The 24,601-nt window shown below is 31.5% G+C and overlaps 2 protein-coding genes across 4 annotated transcripts in view; one reads left to right on the top strand and one right to left on the bottom strand.

Annotated features, from left to right (window-relative positions):
• Positions 1–3,075: 3,075 nt before the first annotated feature.
• On the bottom strand, positions 3,076–17,981 carry LOC134711316 (probable WRKY transcription factor protein 1). Of its 2 annotated transcripts, XR_010106165.1 has the most exons (9): positions 17,398–17,981; positions 16,575–16,794; positions 14,840–14,959; positions 14,191–14,340; positions 11,655–13,118; positions 9,875–9,916; positions 7,831–7,929; positions 3,291–6,433; positions 3,076–3,250 (listed from the first exon to the last, which is right to left on the bottom strand). XR_010106165.1 is itself a non-coding variant. In XM_063571851.1 (8 exons), exons 1-8 carry the CDS (start codon positions 17,917–17,919, stop codon positions 6,054–6,056), a joined length of 2,997 nt encoding a protein of 998 aa, XP_063427921.1. In that variant the 5' UTR covers positions 17,920–17,981; the 3' UTR covers positions 3,076–6,053. The 2 variants fall into 2 exon arrangements, 1 of the variants encoding a protein (XP_063427921.1); XM_063571851.1 differs by having other exon boundaries at positions 3,076–6,433.
• Positions 15,318–24,601, top strand: part of LOC134711317 (protein phosphatase 1 regulatory subunit 14B-like) — a 32,156-nt gene continuing 22,872 nt past the window's right edge. Inside the window, exons 1-2 of one of the 2 annotated variants that reach the window (XM_063571852.1) lie at positions 15,318–15,381; positions 21,533–21,860. In XM_063571852.1, the coding sequence (XP_063427922.1) occupies positions 15,380–15,381; positions 21,533–21,860 (330 nt within the window). In that variant the 5' untranslated portion in view covers positions 15,318–15,379. Of the gene's footprint in view, positions 15,382–21,406; positions 21,426–21,532; positions 21,861–24,601 lie in introns of those variants that run through there. The other variant, XM_063571853.1, reaches the window with a different exon arrangement.

The raw sequence follows: 24,601 nt of genomic DNA, 5'->3' as shown, positions 1-24,601 counted from the left end.
TCATCCGCCACCAGAAAAAATTGGCAATTATACACGCCTTTATGACGTCATTTACCAGACAGAGGTGGTCGCCTGTATCCCTGCAATATTATTCATCAAGCGTCTTAGTGATCGTCATTGTGCAGGATAAACTAGAAATAATTGTTATTCCGTAGGTACTTAATAAAAATTCCCTAATGACAGCAGTGCTGATTGTCAATTTTGAGAATTCAATTTGCCGAATAATTCATACAATATAGAATTATAGTTTTCCAACCACTCGCTCAACATTGGAACGGAAGTGACGACGCCCCTAAACGCACAAATGACGTTCCCTTAAACCAGAGTTTTTGACGGAAATGCATCGAACTCGAAAGTTGTCTATTGTTACCATGCTTTTTCTCATTGACCTGTTAAAAACTTATAATTTCGGGGTCTGCTACAGATTAATATGCAGTATGGTTTTTATACTAACGCAAAATTTGAAAAAATTTTGGTAGTATATTGGTATGACGTTGGCGTCGTCCAAAGACTTTTTGTTTTTGCACTATAACTTTAGTATAAGTAAATAGAAATCTATGAAATTTTAACATAAGGTTTATGACCACAAATGAAAGGCCAAAATAAGCATTTTTTTCTTGTTTTTTGCACAATAACTTTAGTATAAGAAAATAGAAATCTATGAAACTTTAGCACAAGGTTTATGACCACAAAAGAAAGGTTGGGATTAATTTTGGGAGTTTTGGTCCCAACAGTTTAGGAATAAGGGTCCAAAAGGGTCCAAATTTAAACTTTGTTTGATGAATTATTGGGGTTCTTTGATATGCCAAATCTAACCATGTATTTGGATTGTTAATTTTTGGTCCTGTTTTCAAATTGGTCTACATTTAGGTCCAAAGGGTCCAAAATTAAACTTTTGTTTGACTTTAACAAAAATTGCATTCTTGGGGTTCTTTGATATGCTGAATCTAAACATGTACTTAGATTTTTGATTATGGGCTCAGTTTTCAAGTTGGTCCAAATCGGGGTTCAACATTAAACTTTGTTTGATTTCAACAAAAATTGAATATATGGGGTTCTTCAATATGCTGAATCTAACCATGTATTTAGATTTTTAGTATTTGGGCCCGGTTATCAAATTTGTCCTTATTGAGGTCTGAAGGGTCTAAAATTGAACATTGTTTGATTTCATCAAAAGTTGAATTCTTGGGGCTCTATGATATGCTGAATCTAACCATGTATTTAGATTTTGGATATTGGACCATAATAGGTAAATGTCCAATTTAAAAATTTTAAGTTTATAAGTTTAATTTCTTAACCACATTCATTTGCGAGTATGGTCTTGAGGAAACGATGATAGTCCGTCGGACGGGGACGATAAATGGCTGACCCGTGTTAAGAGAGAGACATATCTCTTGCACGTTAAAGACACCCTTGTAGATTTCGAAAAAGAGTAGGCTAATGCCGCTACAAGGCAGCACTCGCACCCGCAAAGTGGAAAGGGATTAATATAAGTTGCAAAACTTGTTTCCCAATCCACTATAAATAAATATGTTTAAACTAAACCACATTCATTCTGTGTCAGAAACCTATGTAGTTTCAACTATTTAATCACAATCCAAATTCAGAGCTGTATCAAGCTGAAATGTAGTGTCCATACTTCCCCAACTGTTCAGGGTTTCACTTCTGTTGTTGTATAAAGCTGCACCCCGCAGAGCATCTGGTTACTCATTGTTGAAGGTTATACAGTGACTGATGATGTCATTTAGTCTGGTGGAAAGTTGTCTCATTGGCAATCATACCACATCTTATTTTTATATATTAGATTGGTCATGCTATACTGAGATGTTTTTTCACATCAAATGCTATTCAACTTCCTGTTCAATAATTTCATCAATAATAATATTAATCCATGTGGTATTTTTAATATCTAAATCTTCAAGTATGATGGAAAGTCGTTATCAATTTAGTTTAAGTGAAGGAAGTGCATCAGTAGCTTTATGTTAGTCAGTAATTGGTTATGGTCAACATGACAGTAAAATCAAGTTTTTTTTTATTAATGATGAAAATGTTCTGGATTTGTTGGAAGTTTTTAGTGTCAACATTTGTTGAAGTAATGACAGTGTTTCAACTTTTGTTGAAGTAATGACAGTGTTTCAACTTTTGTTGAAGTAATGACAGTGTTTCAACTTCTGTTGGAAATAGGAATAATCATGTTTTGTTGAAGTTATGACATTGTCAACTTTTGTTAATTGATGATTGTTGGCAACTTTTGATAAGATTGTGAAAGTGTCAACTTTTGTTGATTCATTAGAATGTAATAAAATGTTGTTGATGTAATGATAGTGGTAATTTTTGTTGAAGAGAATATTATGATTTTTTGTTGAAAACTTGATAGTGTCAGCTACTGTTGATAAGTGAGAAATTAATTTATACTGGTTTCAATGTCTGTTGATTGCAGAGAAATTGTGAATGTTATACACTTTTGTTGCAGATATGATAGTGTAAACTATTGCAGATTGGAGAATATATTCAACTTCTTGAAATTATGATAGTGTCAACTTTTGTTGATTTACAAGTGTTGTCAAATTTTCTTGGATTTATGATAGTGTCAACTTTTGTTGATTGATGAGGATATAATCAACTTCTTGAATTTATGATAGTGTCAACTGTTGATGATTGACAAGTGTTGTCAACTATTCTTGGATTTATGATAGTGTAAACTTTTGTTGATTGTTGAGGATGTAATCAACTGTTATTTCATGTATCATAGTGTCAAAAAAGTAGAATCACAAAAATACTGAACTTATAGGAAAATCAATTTGGAAAGTCCATAATCACATGGCAAAATCAAATAACTAAACGCATCAAAAACGAATGGACAAGAACTGTCATATTCATGACTAAAGTTGATTCATGAATGTTATCAAATTGAAACACATTAATGTCACTATTTTTTTGTTTTTTGATGAGTGTGATCAGACTTTTGTTTGAATTTTGAGTAGATCCCTATTGTAGAATGATTACAAAGTAATCAGATGCAATCAGGTCAAAGCATTGATGGTCTGTCAGAGTTATACAGAATTAACACAAGCACAACTTTTCTATCAAAATTTATTTAGTAAACAATCTAACATAAACAATGTATAAAATACAACAGAAACATGCTAACATATCTCTCTTCGGAATGTTCCTTCTTTGGAATTCTTTTACATTGGCTCAAAAATAAACCTCTCCCTTTGGAATTCTGTACATGAGCTCAAAAATAAACCTCTCCCTTTGGAATTCTGTACATGAGCTCAAAAATAAACTATGTACATTTAATGAATACAAAAATATCAGGTGGATTCCTTTAAACTAGATTTTCAAATCATATTTATTCATCTCAGAAGAAAGTGGAATGATAAAAAACAAAATATCACTTTTTACCCTTTAAACGAAAGCTGATTTCATCTGAATATCAAACAGAAATTTATACACTTCTGTCAAATTTTGATTCAATTGTAGAAAATTACAAAACATACAAACATACAAAGTTTGGTGGGATTAAGATTGAAAATGAATCAGATCTACCAACTCCTGAGATTATTTATATAATGAAAAGATAAAGAGATGCTTGTCCTTCAAAAAAACAAACCCAACTAATTTACAAATCTGGTTAATAGTTGTAATAATTTTTTTTATAACGTAACATTTTTAACTTCTAGAAACTTTGTGTGAAAAAAACTTTGTTTTCTCATAACACTGATTAAATTGGGATACATGTACCATATAATAATGGATGTTGACATATAGGGATTATATTTAACTTAATAATGGAAGATAGTAAACAATTTATTATTATGGAAATTTTGGAACTCATATCATTGAGGTTGGTTGATAGTGAAACTTCAAAAAGATATGTCCCAATACTCAATTTTAAAAAGTTCTATGAATGGAGTTACACCAAAATTTTTAGTATTTGGGAACAATTAAACCAGCAAATGTGTCCAATTTTTGTTTTTCTCATTTGAAGCATGAAAATACACTTTGTTGAGATTATACATTGAGACAACATTTGTAGGATTTTAAAAAGAAAGTGAAAGGATGACATTAACCCATCCATATTTGATATTTTGAAATATTACAAAATAATTATTCCTTAAAACATTATTTCAATATAGAAAATATGTCTCAAATAATTTAAGAACAATTCTTCTCTCATCTTTTTTATATTAGAAATAATAATTCCATAACATTATTTCAATACGGAAATGGAAAAGTTTGTCTAATATAAATTCGAGATTCTTTATTCATCTATTTTGACCTTTTTCATCATCAACTTTAGAAAGACATTTCTAACACATCTATCTCTCCGTTTAAAACACAAACTGTAAACAAATTTCTCATAGACTAATGAAATTAATAAAGCATTGTTACAAGTATATCTATAAACTATAAACTAAACTAAATGTTACTTACTATATATATATAATAAATGAAATAATAAATTTATGAATGGATAAACTTAACATATAAAAGAAAGATTACACAACCGGTTATATGATACAAGGCTTACAGATATTGATCTCATTAAAATTTCAACAGGAACTTATATGCATGTATAACAGTTATATTCCAAAATGTTTCATTATGATACATGTACCTGAAAAGATTTTAACAAGGTCAATTTATAATTCACAGACATCATATACAGTGAAACCTGTCTTAACCAAACCCAACAATTGATATTATTTTCAAAGTTAAATAAACTTATTACAAATTATCAAAGAATAATCATTGTATGTTTTGAATGATTGTTGGTTGCTAAACCTCCAGTGGCCAATATTGCATGCATGTTCAGGACTTGACATTGGGAAATAATTCAGACAGGCTGTAAATTTCAAAGGGTTCTAATTGGACAGGTCTCACTGTATCTCTAAGGAAAATTACACAATAGTACATCACAAACGTTGCATATAAATATACTTCAATACAATTTTACACATATTGCACATGTTCACAACTCGATTAACATTCAATACCCATGATTTATTAAAGCAAAGATATAATATACCATTTCCGGAATTTATCGAACATAAATTCATCTCTTTGTTTGTATTGTTTTATTGGCTGTTTTCATAACAATTTTTCTATTATTTTTTTAACTTCACCAGTTTGAACTGTAAACAAATAGTGATTGATTGATTGATTGTTGGTTGCTTAACGTCCAGTGGTGAACAAATAGTGTGTGCACTACCTATATTGTAGGAAAAAAGCTTCTCTCAAGCTATTTCATTATTTAGTTTTCAAAGTATGAATGTAAAACCATTTTCTTGGTACTCTGAAAAATCTGATTTTATAGAACTTAACACATTTAAATAGCTAAGCTGTTATAATAATTTCAAAATGTCAAGAAAAATAATCTAATTATCTCTAATTGTGCAAAGGCATTCACTTTAATAGTGTAAGAACCTTACTCAAAACTTTTAACAGATCCAACTCCTCACAAATATAAGGCAAATATTACTTTGATTATAGTCAACATATTTAAGAAACTATATTATAAAGAACACTGATATGATTGTGCATGAAAGATAGGCATAAAAGAAAATAATAATGTAGAAAACCAGCTTATACATCTAAACTACATGTAGCATGCTATTCTAATTATTTTAAAAATAGAAAAGTAAATGGACAATAAACATTTAAGTTGTATTTGCCTAAATCATCAAATATGTGACCTAATATCTTTTTGGTAACTCACTTATAATTCTATAATAAAAATATATAGATTCCAACTGAAAAATATTTAACATCCAATTTGTAATAACAAGGAATAAGAAATTACTTTGCTTTTGTTTTTTGTTCATTAATTCACAATTTTATTTCAATTATGTTAAGAATTCAAAATTCAAATAAGATATTTGACCAAATTTCTAGTTTAATACAAATTTTGCAATATACAAAATAAAAAAAAAAAAGATTACTATAAATCGGGAGAAGAAAGTGAGACAAAAAGTATGATCCCATCATAGAACCTTTTTCATTTTTTAGATATAAAAACCCTGACCCCTATGTAAACAATATGCATTTCAAAGGTACATGCCATTTATCAAATAATCGGCTTCATTTGAATGCAAACTTTTTCCTCGTCTTATTTTTCGCTTAACTGTCCGTAATCGACAGCCCACAAATATAAGTAACATCAGACAAATACCAAGTCCTAATGCCAGGGCCACAATTGGGCCTTGATTATTGTCTGTTGGACTTTTTATAACAACTTTTTTTGGTGTTTCCAAGCCCACATTTTTCTCTGTATCTGTTAGGTCTTTAGGAGATTCTGACATAGTTGTAGTAGACTTTGTTGCAGTTTCTGGTTTATCATCTGGTTTCTCATCTGGTTTCTGATCTACTGGTTCCTTTTCCTTTAAATCAGCTTTGCTCTGTTGTTCTTTGTCTTCATCCTTAACATCTATAAAATAAGTCAATTTGTTTATTATATGTTCATCAAAATGTTGCTTTGTCATTCTTGGTTCAGTTTTCAATATTTCACAATGACAAAAAAAACATCTTTCATAGAGAAAATAATTAAATTAAGGACAAACAAAATTTGAACTTAAAGTTTGAATTTGTACTATTTGCAGAAGCTTCCTTCACAATTTGCCTAATCATACAGCATATTGCCATGACAGCATAATACATACAAAATGATAGCCATGAATTGTCAATTTCTAAAATGGAGTCTTACAATTTGCTGCGCAAGAAGATTTTAATTTAATTATCATAGGGAACATGTGTACTAATTTCAAGTTAGATGGATTTATATAACTTCATCAAAAACCTATCTTGACAAAAAACTTAAACTGAAGCAGGACAGATGGATGTACATACTAGACTGAAAAACATAATGACCCTATATGGGGCATAATAAAAAGCAGAAGATAACAACATTTATTGTAAAGCAATATAATATTTCCCACAGAAAGTAACCAAAAGTTAGCGTGCAATAAATTCCAATATTGCACTAGTGCAATAAATCTTCAAAATTCATGACGTCATCAACGACAAAATATTAGTTTAAACCAATTTTTACTTTCAAATATTATATGCTATACAATAAAAGGGTTATTGCATGAATATTGTGAAATATTGTCCCTCGTAGAACATATATTGCACTCGCAAGCTCGTGCAATATAAAATTCTACTCGGAACAATATTCCCCAATATTCATGCAATAACCCTATATTTTCATATGTTTAGTAGTAAATACAGTAGTTTTGCATATTTGATAAATAGCCTGCTGTTTAATCCATATCGCGCAACTTTAATGTGCACCCTTTATCACATACCCTTAATCACACCCCTACTTTACATAAAGTCAGTTTTGTATTTTTTTGGCTTAAGAATTTTTTTCCTCAAAATAGGTCAATTTTTGGAATGACGTCATTGTTTGGTATGAGACGTCACGAACGTCATATTTTCATATTTTTTGTCTCACTAAATGCAACTATAAAAAAATACAAAACTCACAAATAAATACAAAAATAAACAAAATATTTTTAAAACAACAGCACGCAAATTGTAAGGTAACCCAGGTGCTTCGGATAAGTAATTAAGCAGTTCTTTAAAGGCCTTTGAAACAAGACAAAAGTAGAACCGAAGGTAACCCAGTGCTACGGATCAGAAAATAGTTCATTTAATATAATGCTCTTCTGTTGAAATATATGATAAAGCGTATAATACATGGCAAAATCGTATCACATGCTGTATCACCCTCAACCAATATCATCTCTTGGGATGATATTGATGTCTCCGGATGATACAGATTTTGCCATGTATTATTCTCTATATACTGTTTCATGAACATACCTGTCTTTAGTGGTATATCTTTATCAGATTCATCTGGTACATCAGGTTGTTTCTCCTCTGGCTGGTCAACCACTGGTTTAGGTGGGTCCGGAGTGTTTACTGTAAAGAGACAGTGCAGTGCATTGTTAAAAACTTTGAACTCTTTGACTGACTTATAAACATATTTTGTACAACCAATACTACCTATAACTTTCTACTTCGCTATTCTCTTCTTTTATTCTAATGGCTTAAAACAGTGTTAAAGGTAAAATGCAACAGTTTTATGATGTAGTTTGAAAATTATACTTGCTAAGATTCAAGGGGCACTAGCTGTCAAATTCATGGTCACCGATTTGACTAAAATTCTCATATTTGATTTATAACAATGTAAAACATTTATCCCAACTACCAAGTCCAAAAGAAACAGTTTATAGCGCATGGTGTAGATACTATGTAGGTTCGTTTTGTGTGAATTTTAGTACAGATGCCATCTGATTTTATTTTATAGATTCAACATATATGTTTCACATTGTTTTCAACCGTATAAGAATAATTTCATATGGATCGAATAAGTGATCAAATGGTTTACTGTAGTTTCACTTTCATTGTTGAATTCTTTTTCTTTAAAAACAAGTGAAACTGCGAGCTACTGCTCACTGATGATACCCTCGCCGCAAGTGGATAATATTAATAGTGTAAAAATATGCAAGTTTTCGGTAAACAGGAAGTTGTCGAGTGATGAATCTGAAACGTATCACACGGTATAGCTGACTTATATAAATCATGAAACCAAATTTCAGAAATCCTTGTATTGTAGTTCCTGAGAAAAATGTGACGAAAATTTTCAACTTGGCTATCATGTGTAAAATCATACAAGTGTTCAGTAAACAGGAAGTTGTCGAGTGATCAATCTGAAAACGCATCACACGGTATAGCTGACTTAAATAAACCCTGAAACAAAATTTCAGAAATCCCTGTATTGTCGTTCCTGAGAAAAATGTGATGAAAAATATTTATTGGACGGACGGACTGACAGAAGGACAGACAGAGGTAAAACAGTATACCCCCCCCCTTTTTTTTAAAGCGGGGGTATAATAACCAGAACATGTACAATGCATGCGTTGTCAATCTCTAGCTAGGGGTTAGTTGAAGTTCACATGAATACAGATTTAATGAGGTTGACTGTTTCACTTGCACGTGAATTAGCAGATATCAATGTTTCTTTGCTTAATTTGACAAAATTGAACTATTTTGGCTGCCAAAAGCGAATTATTATTTCACTATTTCACTTTCATTATTGATTTAACAAAAAAATCTTACTGTAGATTTTTTATAAAAATCTTACTTTAGATTTTTTATAAATCTCGTAGCTAGTACCCCTTTAAAGATTTTACCATCTTCTATAACGCACTGAACTGCAATCTTAATTGACTAGGATTATCAGTTTCCTATTAGAGATCAGTGGTTTTCTCCAGTCACTCTGGCTTCCTGCACACATAAAAACTGCCCAAAAGTGGCACTTCAAAGTGGCATTCAAACACCAATAATCATTGAATCAATATTCCATATAATATGGTTTGGTTATTCATTGTAAAATTTAGCAAGAGTATCTGAATTGTAATATTTTAGCGAAAACTTTCATAAATACATATAAAAGATAAGACCACACAACTGATTCTAGATACCCTTAATCTTAGTGTGGACATTGTTTAGTTCAAACTTAGTGTGGACATTGTTTAGTTCAAACTGTTATTGTTGTTTTTTCACTAGAGATGATATTTTAATTGATTGTTTGTGTTAAAACATCAAAATCAACAAACATGGCTATATCATGGCATCCAGTTTTTAGTGGTGGAGGCAGCCGAGAAATCCACAGACCAGAAGCTATGAAATCCACCGACCAGAAGCCGAGAAATCCACCGACCAGAAGCAGGTCAACTGTCATTGTAGTCAATTAAGATTGGTGTCAAAACGCCTTGTGAACAGAGCTTCCATTCTCAATTTTATAAATTTAGTTGTTATACGTACATGTATAATAATAACATGGATATGAATCAAAACAAACCTTTGTCTTCATGAATTTCATCTTTGTCATTGGACTGTTTATCTGCAAAAATGATAAAACAATTATAAAATCATTTTTCAACAATAAATTCCAATAACTGATAAAGAAAATAAACTGCCCTCTCTTTAAATAAATTGTTCACCATTTACTTCCTAAACAAATAACTACGGCTGTAGAACTACATATATTTTACTATCAACAAAATCTCAATTTCTAATCTAGTCTATATGAAAAGTATAACTTTAAGGTTGGATTATGTTTTAAAGTCACTGATGAATTATTTAATATTTATAATTATACACAGCATAGCAAACAATATGTGCAACATTTAAAATTATCCCATTCAAACATGTGAACTAAACTGTTTGTGTTTGGGTGCAAGGGTTAACCAAATTCATTCAGATTTCAACATCTAACATGTTCATGTTGTTAAAACTCAACTTGTAATTTGAAAAAAATCCAAATTTTGAAATGTCATGGCAATCTACTTAAAATCAACATTTATTTTTCGTAAAAAAAAAAAGCCAATGGTGTAATGGTATCTGGGTACCTGTGCAAAAGATAAGTTGTAATCTACACAGTGTTTTTTGTTAAATGGACCTGAAGAATTTTAAAAGTTTAGAATTCAGAATCTTATGAAAGCTGGGTAATATTTTCAAAAGCGATTCATCAGAAGTGTACACTCAATGTCACTTTATTACCCATATCTTTATAGCTCAAGGAATAGTGAATAAAGAAGTAATTAGTGTAGTTCAGAATGTGAATGTTATATTTTTCTAGAAGAAAACTGTATTTTACCCCATGAATGTGGCCATAGTATACCCTTATGTTTATGATGTTTTGTCTTTCTTATTCCTGAAATTCAAAGAAATATACACCTTTTTAAATATAATTCAATTGCAAATAATTAATGATAACACACGCTTGAAATATGGTAAATAAAACATCTGCAAATAAAAAATCTATGTTACTATAAATTGCAGTTATTTATGATATGAAATATGCAATTTTTAATCCCAATTCATACTACCAAATTCATATAAGTGTTGACAAATTTTCATGCCAGGGTTCAATCTATGTTTAATCAATTTTATGAACAAATGTTGTAGAAAAATTGTGATGTTGAAGCTAAATATCATAGAAAAAACTCCTGAGCTATATTGATTTCAATCAAATTGTACATGTACAAAATTAGTAAACACTTTTAAGAATATTGGTGTAGAATCAATTCATGTGCACACATCTACACAAACAACACTGATGCACATAAATACTTTAAAAAAAGCTAATAATTTTAGGTACATGAATGAAATAGGTAAAACTCTAAAAATCATTATCGGTGAATAAAAAAAATCTAATGTTTTCCACTTTTCAATCTTATTTTCACAAATGAGGCTTGTTTGCCCTTTGGGTTCTACATTGTTTCGAAAACATCTCCAATTTTTTAACTTTCTTTCAGTAACACTTTATCATTTTATCAATTAACTAGAACATGTAACATTTTGTCAAAAAAAAATGAGCATGAATCTTAGGATGTCACAAATAAAGCCTGCTCTTCTGGACAGCTGAAAGAAACACTACAATAATAAAGTAAACAATTACAGGGTACACCATCAACAAAAGAAAAAGATTGCGTGTAGAAACAAAAACAAAATTAAGAGATGCTACACAACTATAACAGGTGAAAATAAAATTTAATGCATTCTGCAATGTACGACAACCATGCAACATTTTGACAGTTTCTATGACATCTATGTGGTGAGGTACAACACTCAACTACCTGGTGCAAATATATTCTCATAGTAATCCTTGCCTGGTCTATGATTTTGTTGTTGACGGAAATCAGAATAATCAGAGCCATCGTCATAATATTCTGGCCAGTTGTTGTATCTTGTGTTGTCATCGTAATCAGAATATTTTCCTTTCTGTCTAAATCTGTATGGATATCTATTACGGAAATTTTCATTTCCTGAGTTATCTACCTTAGTTTTATAATGCTTGTTGTCATGGGAAACTTTGGGATTTCTGTTGTTATGGGATTCTTTGTAATTCCTGTTGTCTCCTGAGTCTATGTAATGTTTGTTGTTGTTATCTGAATCCTCAAAATGTTTATTGTTGCCTGAATCTTCAAAATGTTTGTTGTTATCTAAATCCGCAAAATGTTTATTGTTGCCTGAATCATCAAAATGTTTATTGTTACCTGAATCATCAAAATGTTTGTTGTTATCTGAATCTGCAAAATGTTTATTGTTGCCTGAATCTTCAAACTGTTTGTTATTATCTGAATCTTGGTAAGACCTGTTGTCATCTGAATCCTTGAAATTTTGTTGACCTTTTTGAGATTTATGTTTAGTAGATTCCCGATTTTTATGCTGACGATTGTTATGGTAATAGCTATCATCATTTTCTGACCAACCTGGATAATAGTTTTCATCAATGTATGAATTATCATTCATGACTGATTTTCTAGTTGTCATAACAACAGGTGAGGCAGTTGTTGTTGTGGTCGTTGTAGAAGTCGTAGATGTTTTTGTTGTACTAGTTGAAGTTGGCTGAAGTACAGGCTGTTTATTTACATTTGTCTTATTATTTCTCCTGCCCTCATGTGGCAGACTAGGTTGTCTATTTCTTGGAAGATTGTTATAGTTTGGATATACATTCAGATCACCATACAGTGGTTTGACGGAGTCTTGATAATTTTGATTCATATCGTTTCCAGCATTTTTATCATACACTTGATTTAATGGATATTTCTGCAATGGCACATTTTGGTTTGGTCCATATGCACCATAAATTTTTGAATTGAGATTGGTATTATCATTCTTTAGTCCAGGATTAAATGGATTGTTGAATTTCTGTCCTCCATATCCAAGAGGATTCAGATAACCTTGACCTATTTGCTGACCTTGGAATTGTGGGTAATCTGAGTAGGGTGACTGGTACTGCTGTGGGTTATTCAATAAACCCTGCTGTGGTGGCCAATAGTAATCCTGCATTTGTTGGGGTAGCAATGGGTTATTGCTTCCATACAAGTTTGGATTGACAAATCCAGTTTTATCTGGTACCTGTCCATAAAACTGGTTCCCAGATATTTTATCACTGTTTGGCAGTAATGGCGACTGGTTCTTAGGCACAGGATTTTGTATGGCTTTACTTGCAATTTTATTAGAAAGGCTAGGTAAACCACCATTTTCTGCAATTGTCCCTTGATTTCCTTTCACTTTGGTTTTACTGTCTATATTTTCTAATGAATTCAAATTATATAATGGTTAGATATTAGTATAACATAAACAACTCTTAGCACATAATGAAAATGAAAAAAAAATACATGTAATAAATCTTAATTATTAAATAATACAATAATACACTCTAAAATTATTAGTTATCTCGTAACAGTTTTTATTAGTAGATATGTGAACCAACCACATGCCTTTTGTGCAATATCCTGATATGCATATTTTCAGAACTCTCCTTACTATTAGGCTTTCAACACATTCAACACTTTCAATATAATTATCTAAATAACTAACTAAATTAACAGAAATTAGCAAACTTATCACTTACAACATACATTTTGTTTGTACTTATCTATAGTAAAGTGACTACAAGGGGAAATAACCTACCTTAAAACTTTTTATGACATTTTTCATCATCACAGTCATTAGCAGACTGATCAATTACAATATACTGATCTTTCTATCCGTAGTCAAGAGGGATAATTGAAAAGAAGGGGAAGTAACTTTAATACCTTCAGACTTTCCAGGACAGTTTTCTTCCATCATTGACTGCCATCAGCACAGACCATGTATAATATACTTTATTACTTTTCTATAGTCTTGGGATATAGTTAGCTATAAGGGGAAGTAACCTACCTTCAGGCCTTCTAGGTCAGTTTCCTCCACCAAAGCCATCCGTACAGACCATTTCAACACATTTATCTCTAGTCAAAGGAGATAATTAACTATAAGGGGAAGTAATCTACCTTCAGGCTTTTTAGGACAGTTTCCTCCATCAAAGCCATCCGTACAGACCATTTCAACACATTTATCTCAAGTCAAGGGAGATAATAAACTATAAGGGGAAGTAACCTACCTTCAGGCTTTTTAGGACTTTCTTCCTCATTACTGCCATCAGCACACAAGACCACTTACAACATACTTGTCTAGTTAAGGGAGATAATTAACTATATGGGGTAGTAACCTACCTTCAGGCTTTTAGAGGACAGTTTTCCCAATTACTGCCGTCAGCACTCAGACCACTTACAATATATTTATCTAGTCAAGGGAGAAAATTATCTATAAGCGGAAGTAACCTACCCTCAGGCTTTTTGGGACATTTTTCTTCATCACTACCATCAGCACATTGTGGAACTCCATCACATCTATGTTTACTATCTATACAATCAGGTACATCAAAATCTTGTCCTTTGTTTTTACATTGAAATTCATCTTCATTACAAACTTCTCCTGTAAAATCAATTTCATCATGGTTTAAATGTTACATTAAGTCGTCTACTTTTAATTTACAAGATTTGTTTCCCCAGTATTTCAAAGAATTATTATGGGTTTTCAAATCTAGCATGGTTTCTCTAAAATAATAACATTATATTTGGATTTTCAAGAAAAATATCAAACAATAAACCCAGATAACGCCTATTGAACTTTTATTGAAAAATCAAATTAGAAAATATATCATTAGTTGGCAAATGGCCTTAATGTTGTTTCAGCCATGGTGAAATTATCTTTTACAGTCAGTAAACAGGTACAAGTCTTTTAAATTTTGTGTTTAAAACATTATTTAACCTCATTTCAATAAATTTCAATTAGTCTTAAAAAATATTTTTTTAACTGATACTCCTTTACAATTCCATTATGTCTTATTTATCAGCAAACAGATAAAGAAATATAATTCATCTTCACAACATTGGAAATATATTAATTGGATCAAGAAATAAGGATTACTTACTGCATATAGCATAGATGGCATGGTAACCTTTTTTACATTTACATTGTTCGTCACGACATTCAGCATTTCTATCAACACACTGTTCGTCCCAATCTATATCACAATCTCCATACAATGGTACTGAAAATATAACATTTGATATATAAATATGTAAATTAAATTTGCACTATTGCGCTACATGCATGACATGTATGTTAGAACACTGTATGATCTAATCCATTGTTAAGCAATATTTCTATGACTATGAGTTTTTACGAAGTTGATTTTTTTTGTTATCAAGCTTGTTACTTTGCAAACCAAGAAAAACTGGAACACAAAGATTTATCGATGTTGTCATGTTCTGTCAAGAACAAGAAACTATTGTGTATCATAATGTCAGTAATTAAGGTTGTAAATTCATGTATGACCTTCCCCATGTTAATTACATTAAAAATACTCAATGGTTTGTAAAATATATAAAAATCAGTTCCTTCCTTCCTTTTAACTTCCTGTTATATATATGTGTTAGTTATTACATAGTTAACCAACTGACTCTTCATCATGTAAGTATTTAAACAACTTTGTAAATATTTTAATTATATATAAAAATTCAATGTTTAGCTACATCTATAGTCTTTCAGAGTTTTAGTGCCACTGGAGATTAAGAAACAGCAATCTTTAGCAATAAGTAATTTACAAATTGTAACTGTTGTGGAACAATGTCAGCGAAAATTTAGTTAAATTTGTGATAATTCATTGTTGATCAACCTTACAAATATATATTGAGTCACCCTTTCCAAAAAGGAGATAAATCCCCCATTGTGTGGATATCCCATGACAAAGGTAAGTCTTCTTAAAACAGCTTCTCATTTTCATGATTTTACCATAATCTCTCCAAAGACAAGCCATTGCAAGTGTTATCATCTCATTACAGCTAATTTCCTAATGCATGTAGAGCAAAACTTTGGTTAGCTTGCTTACTTTGTTTGTGTATTGTACAATCACATTATGATAACACCCAATTAAATTCAGATATAATATACATATGATACAGGTTAAACTATGGCTATATATATATTGTTTAAAGATGTCAATCTTATTCACGAAGCCTGTATAAACAATTATTCAAAGCAAGCAAGCCAACCAAAGTTTTACTTTGCAAGCATTAGGAATAATCTGATTATCTGAAGTTGATTCTTGTGTATAATAAATTCTATCTAGATATCCACAATGAAAATATGCAAAGAAAATTAAACAGTTAAATTGACAACTGACTCAACCTCAACTAGTGCCCAGCCCTTTCATTTTGTAACAAGAGCACTGATAACAAGCTTTTTACTCAAGTTGCTTAAGGTGGTTTATTAAAGTTGGAGTGTTTTATTTACCAAGTTATGATGTTGAATATATCTTACATTTTGAACCTGTAACTCTGGCTGCATGATGTATTGGTGTGTGTGCTTTGTATCTAGCTGTTAGGGATTGAGTTGGAGTTATTGTTTACCAAAGTTTTATGTGGAAGACAACATTCAGTTTGAACCTGTAACTCTGGCTGGATAATGTGTTTCTAATTGTGTTTTGGGTCTAGTGGTTACGGATTGAGTTTGAGTTTTTGATAAAACAAGGTATCATGTGGAATATAACATTCATTTTGGACCTTTAACTCTGGCTGCATAATGTGTTGGAGTGTGTGTTTTAATAATGAAGTTGGAAGTATTGTTAAACCAATTCACAAGGTTTTATGTTGAAGATAACATACCTTTAGCTCTTTGTGGATATGGTGTTGGTGTGTGCGTAGTTGGTGCTGGTGGCGATGGAGTGGCTTTACCAAGGTTTTCTAATTCATTCTCATGGTACTGTTGATGAGCACTAGGCATAAAGTCATTGATTTGGAATGACATCACACTGTAGTTGCCATGATGAGCAAATACACATTTTGATGGTGTACCACAGTCAAAAAGATAGCAGCTATGTTCTTCCTAAAATAGAAATATGTGGACAATGTACATTGTACATGATGATCATGAGAATAGTAATTTTAAATGTCCTTTTCGTCTTTGTACATGTAGTTAAAAATCATAAACAAACTAATTGACAAATATAATTCAATATCACATTTAGAATGTTTCCAATCTTCTTTTGACTAATTTAATTTAAAACCTACCAAAGACAAATCTAAAAGACTTCTATTTTATTTTGATTTCTAATTGCCAGCTAATACCCCTTTAAGTCATCATAATATATGATGTCATACGCTATACAATACATTATAAAATATTATAGATGAAACACTAAGCGATACCATACCATTATACGATTAACTAATGATTGATGTACAAACCCTAACCATAACAAACTGTTGTATGAAAGTATTGTACATGAATGCAAGTATAATGTACAGACAATGCCAAACCTTAAACAAACAATTCCAAAAAAATTCACATGTTTTATCTGTTACATTACCGAGAATGTAACTGGCTTAATATAAAATGAGGCAACCTGAGCTCTTTGGTTTTTCTAGTGTGACTATTCTCTGCACTCCTGACTCAACACTTAGTGGTCAAAGAGAAAAAAGAATGTACCTTCTCCTCATATACTGCTAGGTTACAATTTTGTGTGTAACAACATTTCTTGGCACATTCCTTTGCGCTCAAATTAAAAGCATTCTTTAAATAAGCTGCACCATTATCTAAAGATGACTTGGATTTTATTATTACGCTGGAATTGAGGTTGTAACTGCAGGCATTGCCTGAGCTATCAGACAATGTTTTTAGGCCATAAGGATTCGTTTCGTGAAAGTTGTGCTGGTTTCTATAGTTAGGATAATGACGCTCATTTTCACTGGCCCTGTCTGGCTGTCGAAAGTTTTGGTGTCTGTTTTGCAATTCGATTTTCTTTTTCGGAGGATCAACGTCACCGTCGTCGTTGTTGTTATCGTTTTCTATGGGAATATCGTCTTTCTTCTCTTGTTCAACACGCTTCTCGATATACTGCCATATGTTCGGGTCGTCAAGAAGTTGGTCCAAATCTTGGAGTTTCTCTTTGCTTGCGTGAGCTATGACAAGGAGGGAAATAATCCACAGAATTTTAACCATTTTGTGCATCTACTTCTAGGCCCTGTGTTTATGTGTTGACATCACTTCCGGTTAGTGCGTAAGGATATGTAAAAAAGAAGAAGAAAATAACAGATTGTTCCACAAAACGAAACTTTGTTTAATAACAATCTTATTATAAATGGGTGCATTTTGGGAAATACAAACGGATTGACGTTCATTATTTGTGTTTCACCAAACTTTTACTTATAGTTTTAAATTCATGCCTTTAAATCAATGTTCAAGCTTGAATCGGAACGACAGATTGTCAACATAGATTTGTTCCACTAATCTTTTACTGAAGTTCCAATTGAAACTTTGTTATAAACAACGTCATGCTATCTGTTCCTCTTGGAACACATATTCTAATCCATTTATTCCGTTAATTCACTGTAATATCTATTCCAGTGGAGATAATATTTTAGAACATTTTTTCGATTTGGAACTTAATTTATAGTCAATTTGAAACGATACTTAAATAAGTCAATTCGGACCCACACTGAAATATAAAGTCAATTCGGACCGACGGACAAGTCGACTTGAACTGTAACTCGAATTGTCTTTTTAAAAGTCATTATCGCTATTTTGTGCATTTTTCCTTTGATCTTTTTTTGTGATAATTTTCATATCATGCTACTCGCTTGAGATGAAAAATTATCACTAGAAACTAAGCATGCACGTGGCGTTGCTAACGAAATTGACATGTAAGTGACATGAAATTAACAACGTGGTCATAGGTTAAATAGCGATAAAAAGATTATCATTGTTCATCTCAACTCGATTGCCTTTCTCGCTTTCGCCGTCCCGGCTCAAGCGAGAAAATCAATCTCGTTGAGATGATCATCGATAATCTATAAATATCGGACCGTATTTAATCCGAATTCTCAGTACAAAGTAAGCCAGGTCTCGTCTTGCTGGGAAGGGGTTGTAATGATCCCTATATACCTCACACATATTTATAGTAGTCTCAGCTTTAGTACATCCAAGGATTTGTATAGTTAGAATAAATCAAGGATTTGTATAGTTAGAATAAATCAAGGATTTGTATAGTTAGAATAAATCAAGGATTTTTATAGTTACAATAAATCAAGGATTTGTATAGTTAGAATAAATCAAGGATGTGTATAGTTAGAATAAATCAAGGATTTGTATAGTTATAATACCGACCGTGCAAGGGCTGTATAGCCAGTCAAGGTCGTTAAAAACTTCCATTTGTTGTAGTTAGAATAAATCAAGGATTTTTATAGTTAGAATAAATCACTGAAGGATTTGTATAGTTAGAATAAATCAAAGATTTGTAAAGTTAGACTAACTATACAAATTCTTGGTACATCATTCATACTGTCCAATAGACCAATGCATTGAGCTGTGTCACGGGGAGCTGTTTTAAATTAAATTAATGTAAATGGAATTAAAAAAAGTTAAACTATCTGACGCTCTTATACTTTTCTGTATATCGACGGACATATCGGCATATCGAATTAAGAGACAATTTAATTACAGAAATGAATATATAGAAGTTCAAATTATAAAGGAATCCTTCAGTATAATTTAACAAATTAATACAAATTGAATTTCAGATCAATCACAGACATATATATGTCTCTAGATCAATCTAGAGGGGCCTCATCACAATCCACGAGTTGATTTTTTTTTGTCAATGATGATTAACAGAAATAAATTTCCATGATCACGGATCACGAAAATATACCAAAAAAATCTGTAGAAAAACGGATCACGATAGCGAAAATACGCCGATCACGAGGAACGATAATAACCCATCAGGCCCCTCAATCTAGACAACTATAACTGACTCGACGTCGAAAGGTATCAGTGGGACATCAGTGTTACTGAAATGCGTAGTAGCTCTTGTAAATAAATTAAAATTGTGTAAGGAAAATATAAATAACAATTTGATAAATATTTCAGGTCGATCTTACTGACGGTGACCCCTCAAGTTAATCGTCTGATATGGACATGACCTCATGTAACCAGCACAGTGTTGTTTTGTTATGTGTTACTCGTTTTTAATAAAGATTATATCAGGCGTTGTTTTTCCTGTTTGAGTTGTTTTACTCTAGCCTTTCAGTTTGGGCCCTTTATAGCTCAATGCTCTATGTTGAAGCCCCTACTTTGACCTATAATGGTTTACTTTTTACAAATTGTGACAAGTTGTCACATTGGCACAGCCACTCATACCACATCTTCTTTTATGAGGGGGGAGTGGGTTGAAAACAGTTATCAGTTTAAATTAATCTCAGATAACAGTTATCAGTTTAAATTAATCTCAGATAACAGTTATCAGTTTAAATTAATCTCAGATAACAGTCAACAACACCATGAAAAAGGTCAAAACAGGTTAATATAAAAAGGTATTCCCCCCTTATATCTATATAGATGTACTTTGAACCATGCATGTACAATCGTCTCTACAATATGTTGAGCACCATCATTATAGTCGCCCGCCAAGGGTTATCAAAATACAAAGTACAATAACAAAAATACCGAACTACAACCAAAAAAGTTCAAAACGGAAATCCCTTTTCAAATGGCAAATTATAGAACCAATATACATAAAAAGAATGCAAAACAGCTGTTGTATTTTTAAACTGACTTGGCAGAGGCGGATCCATGCAGCCCTTTCAAAAGGGGTCCTCACCGGCCAGGACAAAAAAGGGGGGTCACCATGCAACTACATGTCCCCATTCAAATGCATTGATCGTCCCCCCAAAAAGGTGGGTTTCAACCCCCGGACCCCCTAGATCCGCGCCTGTTTGGTAAATGCATTTTCTTATCACGATAAAAAACCTGGTTTTATAGCTAACTAAGCCGCTCACTTGAATGGCAGTCGCATATGATTCGACTTATAATCCGGCAACATGGTGTTTATAGAAAAAACAACAGACATACGCCACTGGACTGGTCTATAGTTGTTAAATTTCATGTCATTTGGTCTTTTGCAACAGTGGAGAGTGGTCTCACTGACTGTCATACTACATCTTCTTTTAAAAATACAAAAGGTAGAAATGGTAAAAAAAAAATGGTAAAGCAGTCAACATGTTCACCGTGCGGTCATGATCTTAATCACACAAAGAAAAACAAAAAAGCACATATACAATAAAATTACGTCGACTGGCTGAGTTCCTGACTTAGGATATGCCTAGAACATATCAGGTGGAAAAAAACAGGGACTTTCTATACCTGAATAGAAACATGATCGGATAGACGAAGGATTCAATGTGGGAAAAAATGATTACTTTGGTAATAATGTAGATTATAAAAAAACTTAAACGACTTTTAAATAGAAAAAAGTAATTGAAATTTATACTGCATTTTTTTGCATTTGTTATTTTTAAAACGCTTTTCGGTTTTATTGATACAAACATTCATCTTAACCTTTCCCATCTTTCGTTTTGTACAACGATTTTACATATCAATTTACCAAGATAAACACTGCGCAAGGATATAAGTGATTTGACCAAAGTAATTCTAATATTACTTCATGAACAGAGATAATAGTTAGTTGGTATTCATTTAATCATATGTGTTGATGATAGCCACATGTTTATTTGTACACATTTTACTATTGCATTATATTGATTTCCTAATTCGATTTGATTCCAAGGTCTAAAGCTAAAGTAAACGGAAAGTCCCGATCTGTAGGATTCCACACTGTGATGGCTACGTACACAACTGCTACTTATCCATCACAAATGGATAATTTTAGAACAAATGGACAGTCTCCGAAATGTGAAACAAAAAGACAGACTTCCTCAGGATCAGATTCACCGCGGGGACATGTTGGATTTACACATCACCGAGATGAAGAAAAAGAAAAACGTCAAAAATATTTAACGGCACGTTACGGACAACACCAAATGACGTTGATTAGAAAACGTTTAGCAGTTGAAGATTGGTTGTATGAAAAATTAAGGACATTACATGATTGTAAGGTAAGAGTCTTGTTGTTTAGATGCATACAGTTTTATTGTATGCATGCATATTATGATAATTTTAACTTTTAAGCTGAATAGCAGGTGCCCGTTGTTATTGAATTCCTTGTGATCTTTTATGCTAAATTGTGGATACAAATTGATATTTTATCCAACTCATGAATAAATATTAGATGTCAAAAGAATAAATGTAATAAAGTCGGGTTTTATTTGTTGGTTCCCCTGCAAAAAGACACATATTTATTAAAAAAAAAAATAATCATGATAATAATGCAAACTTTTTCTTAAAATACTATTTCATGTAAACAAAGATTTGTGGTTAACATTAAAGAAACAGCAATCCAACTATGAAAATACAATTAAAAGACTACTCAGTTGAGAAAAAAAATATATGTTATATATGAAAACTTACTTTTTACAAGGTTTTATGCCAACATACATGTATACTAAGGATTATATTTTATTATTATTTAAAGTATGTGTTTGTATTTTGTAACAGAATGTTTTCAATTTAAAATATTTACTTAGTACAAAAAAAGTTTTTAACACTGAAAAGAATAGCACCCTTTAGAAGAATAATTACTGTTCTCTTTAGAGAGTTGAACATTTGTACCTAACAACAACTGCATCAAAGAAACTTGGATTATGAGTTTCTTATGAAAAAGAAGTGTCCAGGACCTCATTAAGACAAGTTGTAGTGATCCCCTTTAATATTTCTCCCCTGAGAAAACAGATTTATGCATCCAGAATGTGACATTTAACATGTCTAACAGCAGAACATAATTATCTGCCTTAAAATTGCAAACAAAGGCAGTTATATTAAAAAGACCCTCTGAAAAAGCTGGCCATTAATTTTTAAACTACCTTGTAAAAAACAGATTTAAACAGTTCCTATTTGACATTTGACTTAAACAGGTCCTGAGATTAAGATAAATCATACTTTTTTTGTATTGGTTATTTTGATAATACAAATAAATTTATCATCTTTGTTTGCTAATGTATCGATTACTTAACATAAATCAGATAACAGGTAAAAATCGGATTTAAATTCGGCACAATACACAGGAAATGATAAAAGGTTTTAAAATTTATATGATTGTTCAAAATTTATGTTTCCTGAAATAAAAAAGTAATAAAATCTTATGTATTTAACAGAAAGGTGTTTATTTGAATTTTATTTTCTGTGAAATCAAAACCACACACATTGTTATTTTTATCACTGTAAGATGGTAAAATCCCAAATATTCGTCATATTATAAAGTTCGTTATAACCAGAAAGATTTGAGGTAAACCAAATCTGGAAATCTTCAAAAAGTTCACAGTCAATAAATAGACCACTTTTTATCGAAACATTTAAAGGGGAAAAAAAAAAGATTAGCCATGATATTATCCAAAAGTAATAACATTATCCTCATACATGTACAGATTTATGCAGTCAGTTTCTGATTCCATTCTGTGGTGGAACTAATTGGCTACTATTTTTATTCACAAAATAGAGCCAATTATAATTACAAAATGTACATGTTATAATTTTGTAGAACTTTGAATGTAAAGATTGGACTGAATCAAAAGAAGCATTAAGGAAATTATACATTAATAAAGGGAAATTTCTGTAAATATCAATGAGTCAACATTCCACCAAAAAAAAATACCAAGACATCATACCCTTGTTGAGCCGTAGCATTATTAACATGATAAATGCACAATCATCACAATCTTCTGAAAAAAGTGTGGTCACCTCTTAAGTTTTGTTGTCGCTAGTATTGCGCAATCTTATTTAATTTTGTGTAATATTATTGTGGACAGTGGTTTGCCCTTTGGACATTTTTATCTGGCATTGTCTGCAGTCTTTTGACTGGCTTTCTGGATTTGTATTGCCCCTTTGTATATTCTTCCCTTTTAATAAAAAAAAAATGTAGACCTGTCCCTGGACCTTTTTAAGAACCAACAAGCACTGCAGTACAATTCCTAAAAGGGAAACACAGAACATGTTCAGCCTTCACGCTTTTGAGTCCACAAGCCAGATGCTCAATTTTGTAATTTTTTTTGTCAGATTCTGTAGAGAAGAATTTTACAAGCCTGAGAGCAATTTTACAAACCAATGCAGTAGGACTTGTGGTTAAGTGTGAAGACTGCATGTTACATGCACAAATAATAAAAGCAGACAATTTGTTATACCCTATAGTCTGACATTTTACGACAATCTTTTCATTGGGAGGTTGCCAGTTATTCGATTTTCAATCAGAAAATTGTAATCATTATTTAGATCTCAGTCTCATAAAAACATCTGTCAACTTCAAAGAATTTGATTTGTTTACCAATATGTCAGTTTAAATTGAATTTGTCCTTCAATTTATTGTGAACCAGTTCACAAATTATTCGCCCTAGATTTAAATTTGAATGGTCTTAGTTTGTAGATTATTTGTTTTATATATGAAGCCTTTATACCAGAATTCAATATATATATGTAAAGTGATAGCTAAGCTGTGAGTGAGTGACAAATTGAAACAAGTTTTAGGTAGAATGTATATGTATACACAAGAGTTTATTCCCTTTTAAGAACTGCTCTGCTGGAAAATTAAACTGTGTACATTTTCTTCTGCAAAATGATATTTTTGCCAGAAAGATAATCTGTAAATCATAGAAATGCGTTAACTGTTTATCTATAAAAATATGACATTGACAATGATTCATACCTGCCAACTGTCACTATTTGTGGGGGATTTCCCCCATGGAGGCTC

This window comes from Mytilus trossulus, chromosome 3, assembly GCF_036588685.1.
Source record: "Mytilus trossulus isolate FHL-02 chromosome 3, PNRI_Mtr1.1.1.hap1, whole genome shotgun sequence".
NCBI classification, from domain to species: Eukaryota; Metazoa; Mollusca; class Bivalvia; order Mytilida; family Mytilidae; genus Mytilus; species Mytilus trossulus.
This window is presented reverse-complemented; position numbering and strand designations above follow the sequence as displayed.